Below are 11,243 nucleotides of genomic sequence, written 5' to 3' on the forward strand. Positions count from 1 at the left end.
TATTATTTCATTATTATCAGCATTATTACGCAGTCACGCCCACTACCTGCAGTAACACCGTGATCGTCATTCTTACTATCATCATCATCATCATCATCATCATCACCAACAAAAACAACAACAACAACAACCACAACCACAACTACCAAACCAGTACAATCAACTTTCCCACATTACAAGCCTTCATCACACACACACACACACACACACACACACACACACACACACACACACACACAGTCTAACTCTTTACACATGTCAAAATGAATGAAGTTTGTTCTCTCTCTCTCTCTCTCTCTCTCTCTCTCTCTCTTTCTGTTTTTGCCCTTAAATATATAAGAGAGAGAGAGAGAGAGAGAGAGAGAGAGAGAGAGAGTTCAAAATCCATCGCGGGGAACAAAGAAAGGCTATGCATGAACACGTCGCTGCTCATGTTTTCCGTCCTTTGTGTTTACTCTCAAAAAACAACTTCAAAGAGGCAGAAATAATTGATATATTGAAGGGTGAGCCGCCGCCTCCCTCGCCGCCGCCTCCGCCTCCCTCGCCGCCGCCTCCGCCACCAACCCAACTATACCTAACCTTAGCTAACTCGCACCGCCGCCACCACCACCACCACCACCAACGCAACTCAGCCCTTGCCATACCCTTCCTCCACCTCCTCCTCCTCCTCCTCCTCCTACTACTACTACTACTACTACTACTACTATCTTTTGCCTTCCTATAGCTTACGCCTACTATTGTGTCCTTTCTCTCTCTCTCTCTCTCTCTCTCTCTCTCTCTCTCTCTCTCTCTCTCTCTCTCTCTCTCTCTCTCTCTCTCTCTCGCTCTCGCCACGCTCCCTTTCAGTTCACTCTATACTCTTTTTTACTCAGTATTCACCACCTGGTATTCTCTTTCCTTCCTCTTTTTTTTACGCTTCTTTCATACCTCCACGTCCCCCCCCCTCCCTCTCCCCCACCACCACCACCACCACCACCACCACTGCGTCCTTCCCTCAACTCTCCCCTCTGTCTGTATATGATAGCTACTTGTGCCCTCAATAGAAGTCAAGAAGCTTTGTTATGATCCCCCCTCCATTTCATTTCAAGACAGGACTTACAATCTTCATCAGTGGCTTGTGATCCATAGTAAGAAAATTCGTTTGTAAATAGAAATAGTAGAATGGACATAAGCCAAGGCGATATACCAAACAGGCTCAGGAAACATCACTCTTTTTTTTTTCTCTATATTTTTACTTCCTTTTTTTTTAATGTGGGTTTAGAGAAGATTCATCGAGACTTATTGAGAATGTATTAGTATATCACACACACACACACACACACACACACACACACACACACACACACACACACACACACACACATACACGAACAAGAAGGTGAAGGAAAAACAAAGGGTGATCAAGTTCGGCCATTTCAACTTCGTGGCGAGTGAATTTTACATCAGCTGCATTTACCGGACCTTACCTGCTGTTACTAACCCCCATGGCTGTTGTTGGCGGTGGTGGTGGAGAGAGAGCGTTTTAAGACCTCTTCTTGTTCGTTATTCTCCTCCTCCTCCTACTCTTCCACCTAGTCCTTATCCTCATCGTCATCATCATCCTTCTCCTGTGCCGGTGAGCCAAGGACAGTTTGAATAAGACAATGAGATGCGACGCTTCCACTGAGTCTGTTGAGCTTCTCGCCGCCTCGCCCCGCCAAAGGTGTCTCCGCGGCAGGTGAAGTCTCCCAGCGCCGAGGTGAGATGAGGCACAGATGGGCGAGAAGGGCAGGTGATGCGGGGATCCTTCTTTTCCCTCTCCTCTCTTGTCTTCTTTGTCTAGTTCCAAGTGTTCTGTTTTTCTCACTCTTGCTCCTTCTTGCTGTCGTACCCACACACTCACACCCAATAGAAGGGGAGGACTGTACGAGGAAGGATGGAGTGGGTTGTTTGTGGGGATTGGAGCGGTTTGTCTTCGTTCTTCCTCCTCCTTTTCATTATCCTCTTCCTCCTCCTCCTCCTGCTCCTCCTCCTTTTTCTCTATTTCATCTTTTTTTTAGCTTTGTCGACTATCCCTTTATTTCCTCTTCCTTTTTCTCCTCCTCCTCCTCTTCCTCCTCCTCCTCCTCCTCCTCCTCCTCCTCGCCTTCCGCCGCCTTAAGGGATGGAGATAGAAAATGAGGCGTGTGGTTGAATAATTTCGTCATTGCATAATCAATTTCTTTCTCGCCCACTCGTCTAACTGTCCACCCCCACGCCTCGCCACCCTCCCCCCCGCCACGCCTACGCCGCCCCACCTGTCCGCACTCACGCCTACTACCCCCCCCCCCTCTCCCCCGCCGCCGCCGCCCATTCCACCTCCTTCACCACCTGTTACACGTAGAATCGGAGCGAGCGGGATAATAATTAATGTCAGCAGTTTTGTGATCTTCATAGTCGAGTGTTTCGTAGCTATTTTTATTGTTGTTGTTTTTATCCTTTTTTTTTTTTTTTTTTTTTGTGTGTGTGTGTGTGTGTGTGTGTGTGTGTGATGGCCCAAAGTCATCTGGTCGTTTTTCGTCGTAAGGATGTCAAGAGTCGCTTCCTGGTTTTATATTTCACACATTTTTTTCTTTTTATTAAACTTTTCTTTTTTTTTTCTTTTTTTCAACGAGTCCTTTTTTCCTCTTTTTGAATCAGTCCATTTTTCTTCCAGCTCATCTTTTTTTTATTTTTCTTCCCTGAGCCTTTTTCGAAACCAAGACCTTTTTTTCTTCTGTTTTTTTCTTTCCAGCTCATTTATTATACCAGTAGCATTTTTTTCTATATCTGTTTCAATTTCAAATCCAGCCACTTTTTTCCATGTTTTGAACCAGCCTCTGTTTTTTTTTCTCATCCACCCCCATTCCTTATCTTTTCTACCAGTCACTTTCCTTTCTTTTATTTCTATCGCCTACCTTTCTCTTCAGTACGCCGGATGGACGGGGCTACGCTGGGTCTGTGGTAGGTCAGCAGGTCACTATTCTTTCATTTATCGCCTACCTTTCTCTTCAGTACGCCAGATGGACGGAGCTACGCTGGGTCTGTGGTAGGTCAGCAGGTCACTATTCTTTCATTTATCGCCTACCTTTCTTTTCAGTACGCCAGCTGGACGGGGCGACGCTGGGCCTACGGCAAGTGAGCAGGACAAACATGGGCGCCTACTTATGCATCGCCTCCAACGGGGTGCCGCCCTCCGTCAGCAAGCGCATCACCCTCGACGTGGAGTGTAAGGGCCATATTTTTAAACATTTCTGCGCTTAGACACACCTATTTGACAAGGCTTTCGTAGGAGTTGTGGGCATTTCCAGGAGTAGTTTTATGACCCTTGTGGTAATCTGCCCCTTCTTCTGTGTCATGAGTCTAAAACACCGCTCATGAGGACCCGACTGATCTGCTTGGCCTTTGAAAATAGTCGTTGTGAGGGGTGGAAGCGTCTGACAATACCGACCTAAGTGTTCTTGGTGCTGTGACTCCTCCTCCTCCACACTCACACTATCCTTCCCCCTATCGAACGCCCTCCTTCCATTGCAACACCGCTCACTGATTCCCTCCCACACATACTAATCCCTTCCACACTCAGCATCCCCTACTTACCCTCCCCCTCTTCGCCATTCACCAATCCCTTCCACACTCAAAATCCCCACCTATCCCCTCCCCTTCCTCCCCATGCCACACACACCCGCTGACGCCCTCCCCTCCCCACACAGTCGCGCCGCAGATGCACGTGCCCAATCAGCTGGTCGGGGCGCCACTGGGGACTGACGTACAGCTGGAGTGCTTCGTGGAGGCTCACCCGCGGGCCATCACCTACTGGGAGAACCGTGACGCCATGGTCATGAACACGTCCCGCATCACCACCCACACCCTCGAGGACCACTACAAGATACACATGGTCCTTTCCATTCGAGGTGAGACCCTGAGGGACGCCCATGAAACTGGAGGAGATACGTCAAATTCTTTATCGTTTCAGCTTTTGTCGTTTTATTTTTCTCATATCTTTTCAGCTCTTTCTTCGCTTAGTTGTTGTTTTCCTCTATCTAAAATTTATCCACTTTCATATGAATCAAAAGGTTGGTGATACATAATTTATTTCCTCCCCTGTACCACGTCAAGCCCTTTCGTGCCTCCTGCCCTCCTCACCGCCTCTCTTGGGACACACTCTCCGGGGCGGAGTTTAGTGGCTTCATGCAGTGCTCGGGCGCTGCAGCCTCGCCCGGACGCCATATAGCTGCAGGGACTAATGTTCTTTCTGTTATGAAGGAGATAAGCACAAACTGATTTGATTTACATTTACATAGATATTTAGAGCACACAGACCCTGTGGTTCAGACTAGGTGCTCTGTCCTTGAATCTAAGTGAAATTATATTAATCAAATGGCACCAAAACTTTGAATTTCTACTTTAGTAAATATTAAGTTGAAGGAAGTGTCGGTCGAGCTTGATTTTAAAGGAGTCATTCGTGTTGCACTGGATCACTGAAGGTGGGAGCTTATTCCACTCTCGCACTACAACATTGGTGAAGAAAAACTTGGTGCAGTCTGAATTTACTTGTCTACATTTAAGTTTTGTGCCATCATTTCTCGTTCGCAAAGGGTTATCGATTATAAACAATTTTGATTTTTCCACATTCGTAAAGCCATCAAGTATTTTAAAACATTCGATCAGTTGGAGTAGTAGAGCAGAGGAATGAAACAAACAAAGCAGACGTGCACAGTATAGGTACTGCAAATCCGATGCAGAGTGAAATAAAGGACACATTCCGTCGGGCTAACAGTCTAACCTAACCTAACCCTCCCTCTATTCACGAGGGTTTTGTGAGGAATCAGTGAACGTGGGCTGCTGCAGGGGGGACGCGACCTGTATAGTGACTGGAGCTCTTTGTCACAGTTTCAGGAAGGGTAAGAGAAGATCAAAGCCCTCTGTGGACAGGTTTTCCACCCAGTTCGGAGAAGTACAAGATGTTCACGGAGTGTCCAGAGGATGTGCTATTAATAGTGACACTAATGGTTGTTATTGGTCACTGAGGAAGAACTAAACTTTGCAATCAAACTTAGCATCACCAGGCTTGTCACTGAGGGCGAGTAAAGGAGCCTAAAAGGGATGTAAAGGGAATGTAATGTTAATTGGCGGTCCTAAAGGGTGTAGACTGAAGTGGGATGTGAATTGAGTGGTGGAAATAGAAGTGATGGGGGTAAAGGTAGTGCCAACTGAAGTGGGATGTGAAGTGAGTGATGGAGGTAATGGTAGCAGCTAATTAAGTGGGATGTGAAGTGAGTGGCGAAAAAAGAGGTGATGGAGGTCGTGGTGGTGGTGGTGGTGTATGAAGTGTGATGTGCAGAGATCGTGGTGGTGGTGGTGTATGAAGTGGGATGTGCAGAGATCGTGGTGGTGGTGGTGTATGAAGTGTGATGTGCAGAGATCGTGGTGGTGGTGGTGTATGAAGTGGGATGTGCAGAGATCGTGGTGGTGGTGGTGTATGAAGTGGGATGTGCAGAGATCGTGGTGGTGGTGGTGTATGAAGTGTGATGTGCAGAGATCGTGGTGGTGGTGGTGTATGAAGTGGGATGTGCAGAGATCGTGGTGGTGGTGGTGTATGAAGTGGGATGTGCAGTGGTGGTGGTGGTGGTGTATGAAGTGGGATGTGCAGTGGTCGTGGTGGTGGTGATGTATGAAGTGTGATGTGCAGTGACCGTCGTGATGTCGGTATATGAAGTGGGATGTGCAGTAGTGGTTGTGTTGGTGGAATATGAAGTGGAATGTACAGTGGTTGTGATGTCGGTATATGAAGTGGGATGTGCAGTGAGTCGCCGCAGATTTATGGTTTTACAAATGAACGCGATTATTACGTGTCGGAATTATTGGAACACACGCCGATTATCACGCTTTGGAAATGAGCCCCGATTGTACCCACCGCGTCCGTGACACTTCGACCCCCCTTGCAGTTACGCGCCCATCACTGTACTCGTAAACAAGGGCGTGACGAACCGTATGGCGAACATTATTGAACCCAACTCTTTCATATGACGGATTAAAAATGAAGAGTCTCACGCGCATCCGGCTGGTGAAAAATAAATAAAAGAGGTGTTGTTCATTTTGTATTTCGGTGTAGGTAGTGAATGCCAGACACTATTTCCTTCATAAATCATCATTGTTCGAACGCCCCCCTTACGGATTAACCTCGTTCTCTCTACCGTTTCCTGCCATTACTTCGCTTCTTTGTGATAGAGATGGAGGCAGTAACCCAACCACCGTATTCGTTCTCTCTCTCTCTCTCGCTCTCGCTCTCGCTCTCGGTCTCGGTCTCGCTCTCCCTCCCTCTTGATATCTATACCGGCTGTTATTTATTTATTCACCCTCGACGCGGCTCTCCCTCAGTGGTCCATTTTCAGCTCTTCCTCACCTCCGCCCCGGCCTTTGTAACACGCCTTCCCTCGCTGCCCCGCTGATTATTTCTGTTCGCTCTCCATTCACCGAGGCAATAAAAGAGACAGAGTTTTATTTATTCATATATTGTTTTCATTTTTCCCCGCGTCTTTGCTCCCATGTTCCTCCTTTCTTTATTCCTGATTCACTCATACGTCTTCCTCCTACTCCTCTGTCTCCTGTTTCTCCTCCTCCTCCTCTTCCTCCTCCTCCTCTTCCTTCGCCTCCTCTTCCTCCTCCTCTTCCTCCTCCTCCTTCGCCTTGTCCTCTTCCTCCTCCTCCTCCTCCTTCTCTTCCTCCTCCTCCTTCGCCTTCTCTTCCTCTTCCTCCTCCTCCTCCTCCTCCCCCTCCTCCTCCTCAGGCAGCCTCGTTATAAGCCAGGAAGCTTTATGTTGCCTGCTGCTACAGATCACAACAACAACAATTACTATTACAACAACCACTACTACTACTACTACTACTACTACTACTACTACTTCTACTTACTGCTATTACCACTACATTTCGCCTTTTTTTCATATTTTGTATATTGATGGTCAACCCTTACCTCCAATTACCATTCATTTATATTGTTTCAACTTTCTGTTTTCACGTGTGCGTATATTGAGGGTCAAAATCTTCCTCGCCGCTTACTACCTTTCACTACACGAACTAAGACATCTTTTATTTCTCCTCCCGCACCCTCGGCCGGTCGTCCTTCTGCTCCGCCTCGTCAGACCTGCGGGAAGGGGACTTCGGGATGTACAAGTGCATCTCCAAGAACTCCATCGCCGAGACAGACGGCTCCATCACCCTCAACAGTGAGTACCCGCGAGTGGTGGCTGCGGGGTGCTAGAGTGACCTCCGGAAGACAAAATATTCATACACTTTTTTTATTTTCCTTCTATTATTTTACCGTGTTAATGTAATTAGTTTATGTGTATGATGTGCAGCAATGTATCATGAATAAGATGGTAGGCTCAGCTGTCGTAAATATCATCTGGTAGTTTGTTAATATCAGGTTAGAGTACAACATTTTAATGCACTGGAAACCTGAAAATCCGCCTACACTTGTGACGTCATCAACTCAAAACTCGGGCCAGTATCTTTAGGAGGCCACAGTGCTATAAAAAAAAATAGTCGTCCTGCCTCGACTGCTGAGAACTTGGATGGGTTGATGGAGAGATAGATAGTTAAAGAAAGAAAGCTGGAGAGAATGGTGGAGGGATGAGAGGTGAATGTGCTTCCTGCTGGGTGCTGAATACTGGATGGGTGAATGGTTGAGGGATGGAGGGATATCAAATAGGTAGGCTGGTTGGCTCGGTGGATGGCTACATGGCTCACTGGCTGTCTGGCTTGCAGGATAGAAGGATGGTTGTAATAACGGACAGATTGATGGCTGAATGAGTCTGTGGATGAGTGATATGAGCTAAGAGGTTTTAGGTTGCCTTCTCTTATTTGTTTCCATGTTTCCTCCTCCTCGATATGAAGGACGGTCGAAGGTGTTCGGCCTCCGCCATGCCTCTTTTTATCGGCACATCACACCCAGAACTGCAGCCTCGGGGGGGGGAGAGAGAGAGAGAGAGAGAGAGAGAGAGAGAGAGAGAGAGAGAGAGAGAGAGAGAGAGAGAGAGAGATCCTACAAATCCTACAAATGATTAACAGAAACAGCACCTCAGAGGGTATATGTACACGTGTGGGTGTGGATGTGGGTGTGTATTAGACAGTTAGCAGAGTAGCATAACACTTGTGATAGGGTTGTTGTTTTTTTGTAGTATATATAGGGGACAGACCAAGGACAAAACCTAATACAAAAATTATCTCACAAACCGCCGCACCATATGAAAACAGACCGAGCAAGAAACCGAAGAATGTCTTGTATTTTAGCTCATGATGTATCTTGATAATCCTTGAAAGAGTCACGAGTCACGAGAAGGAGGTTATACAGACAATAAAGGGATGTTGCAGAGTTTACCAGCGAAAGGGATGAAAGAATGAAAATGGTTGACTCTTACAGTAGGAAGTTGGACAGCACAGGGATGAGGTCGAGTAGAAAGGACTGTGCAGCGAGGAGCAAAAGTGGAGAAGCAGTTAGCATGAAAATAGTAGTATAAGACAGCAAGGGAAGCAAAGTTACGGCGGACAAATAAAGAACAGAAGACGGTCAGTATGAGAAATAGAGTTAATGAAGCGAAAGGTATCTGACTTTTACCTTTTATAAGTGTTGAATTCCACAGTGGCGTCCTAAAGGTCCCTTGTAGGCTTGAGTTATAAATGAGTGAATGAAATAATAAAGTATTGGATAAGTGAGTGGGATCAGCGGTTAGTTTTTGGCATCCGCTGAGCCACCACACTGTTGTTATTCTTCTTTTCTTATTGTTCTATTCCTCCTCTTCCTCCTGTTCTTCTTTTTCGTCATTCTTGTTTATTTTTTTCCTCGTCCTCTATCTCCATCTACTCCTGCTCATTCTTCTATTCTTCTTACGTTTCTTTCTTTTTCTCTTTTTTTCTTTATCCTCCTCCTCCCCCTCCTACTCGAACTCGTCCTCCTATTCTTCTCCGTTTCTTCTTTCTTTTTTATTTTTTCTTCTTCTACTCCTACTCCTATTCTAAAACCGCCCATTCTTTTTTTGTTTCCTCCTCTTATTGTTTCTTCCTTCTCTTCCTCCTGCTCCTACTCACACTCGTGCTCCCATTCTTTTGTTTTTTCTTTCTCTTTTTGTCTTCCTCCTCCTCCTCCCTCAACTCCTCTTCGTTCTCTTCCTACTGACGGTGACTGACGCGGTTCCTTCCTCACCCACAGAGACCTACAGACCCACCTCCCCGCCCACCAAGATCGCCCGCCCAGGCTTGCTCGGTGAGTCGTCTGCACGACTAGGCTATGCACGACCCTCCTCCTACTCCTTTATCATCCTTCCTCTTTGCCTTCCTTCCTTACTTACTTACTTGCTTGCTTATTTTTTTCCCACGTTTACTCACTCATTCGTTAGTTATTTTTTTCTGTTCTTCCTTTCTGCGTTTGTTATTTTGTTTCGTTCTTTTCATTTCATTCGTTTTCTTTCTTTTATTTCTTTGTTGTGGCTTTTTTTTGGCATTCCTTCTTTCGTTATTTCTTCCTTTTTTGTTTGTTTACCTGTTAATTTTTTCCTCCCCCCTTCCTTCCTTTCTTTCTTCCTTCCTTCCTTCGTGTGATTACCAATTCATTTGCTTCTTCCCTCCTTTCTTTCTTTCTTTCCCCCTCCCTAACTTCCTCCTTCACTCCCTTTCTTCCTATCTTCTTTCCCTCCCTTCCTACTTCCTGCGTTCCTTCCTTGCTTCCTCATTTCCTCCGTCTTTCCCTCCTCGTTCTTTTTATTCCCTCCTTCCTCTCTCGTAGCCCACACTTACACCACACAGTGAGAGAAGGGGAGAGCATTGGGGAAAACATAAGTCCTGTATTGAACTACTGATGATGCTTAAAGAACACGTCTCGCCCGCAGATGAGGATTTCGGGTACAGGGCAAGGCGGCCGGGGCGGAAGGAGGATCGGAGGAACCAGGACATGGAGGATTCGACGCGGAGACTGCAGGAGGAGGAGGAGGAGAAGCGGAGGAGGGAGGAGAAGAGAAGACTGTCGCAGGAGCATGAAAGGAAGGACTTGGAGCACGACTTCAACAGAGGCCACAGAAGCGATGGCGGCCCCAGAGTCACGCAGTCAGCAGGTTAGTGATGGTAGTAGTAGTAGTAGTAGTAGTAGTAGTAGTAGTAGTAATAATAATAATAATAATACAGTATCGTAGCGTAAAATGTAATGAAAAATTAATCTTGCCTGCGTAGATATTTTCCCTTATTAACCAACTATTATTTTCCCTGTGTGTGTGTGTGTGTGTGTGTGTGTGTTCAGGAGTGAGCGGTGGCGAGGCATCCAAGAGGTCACCCGCCACCTCTGTTCTCGCCTCCTGTCTCGTCCTCGTCCTCGTCCTCTACCCGTTGTGTCAGCAGAACCACCACCACCTCCACCACCGCCGCCACTACCACCAACAACTCCTTCTTTAACGTCGCTCACCACCACCACCGCTGCCGCCAGTAATCACCACCACCACCACCACTACTTCTTGTACTACTACTACTACTGTTACTACTTCTTCTCCTACTACCACCACCACCACTACTCCTACTCACACTCCTACTATTACTACTACTACTACTACTACTACTACAGACGCTACCACCTACACCACCTTCTCGTCACTGTTGTTGCTTGTTCAATACCGCTATGAGAGAGAGAGAGAGAGAGAGAGAGAGAGAGAGAGAGAGAGAGAGAGAGAGAGAGAGAGAGAGAGAGAGAGTAAAAAAAGCATAGAATAACGGGAACTTTGAGACGCCTAGCACCTTTCCTTCCTCCATGCTGTTTCACATTTACGGGTAGAAGACGAAAAAAAGGAAATAAGTTCTCCCTCCTCACGGCCGGGAATCACACACTCCCTTACCAATAGCCGAGGGGCCCTTTGTGTGTGTGTGTGTGTGTGTGTGTGTGTGTGTGTGTGTGTAAATATCATCCATGTATCAGTCTTGTATATCTCCTAACTCGTAAGGTCGTTGTGTCGGATATTGTGTGTAAATAAAAGGTATTGTTTCAAAGTTAACCATGGTGTTGTTCTTTTCTCCTTCTAACCGCTCAGTAGTAGTAGTGGTAGTGGCAGTAGCCGTAGTAAACTAACTTAAGCAGTAGAGGGATGGGTTACACCGGGGTTCGTGGTAGCTCTTAGCATGGAAGAGAGGCAGACGCAGACCAGCAGACGCTTTCGGCTCTCTCAGCAAGTATATCCAAAGGTCGCAGAGGAGTTAATACGGGTTCTCTT

The 11,243-nt window shown here is 46.6% G+C and overlaps 1 protein-coding gene across 1 annotated transcript in view; it reads left to right on the forward strand.

Annotated features, from left to right (window-relative positions):
* Nucleotides 1-11,027, forward strand: part of LOC127007384 (lachesin-like) — a 94,250-nt gene extending 83,223 nt beyond the window's left edge. The window contains exons 4-9 of the mRNA XM_050878296.1: nt 3,098-3,226; nt 3,708-3,908; nt 7,140-7,223; nt 9,206-9,259; nt 9,882-10,103; nt 10,286-11,027. Of these exons, the coding sequence (XP_050734253.1) occupies nt 3,098-3,226; nt 3,708-3,908; nt 7,140-7,223; nt 9,206-9,259; nt 9,882-10,103; nt 10,286-10,437 (842 nt within the window). The 3' untranslated portion in view covers nt 10,438-11,027. The remainder of the gene's footprint in view (nt 1-3,097; nt 3,227-3,707; nt 3,909-7,139; nt 7,224-9,205; nt 9,260-9,881; nt 10,104-10,285) is intronic.
* The last annotated feature ends 216 nt before the right edge of the window (nt 11,028-11,243 follow it).

This window comes from Eriocheir sinensis, chromosome 35 (assembly GCF_024679095.1).
Source record: "Eriocheir sinensis breed Jianghai 21 chromosome 35, ASM2467909v1, whole genome shotgun sequence".
Taxonomy (NCBI): domain Eukaryota; kingdom Metazoa; phylum Arthropoda; class Malacostraca; order Decapoda; family Varunidae; genus Eriocheir; species Eriocheir sinensis.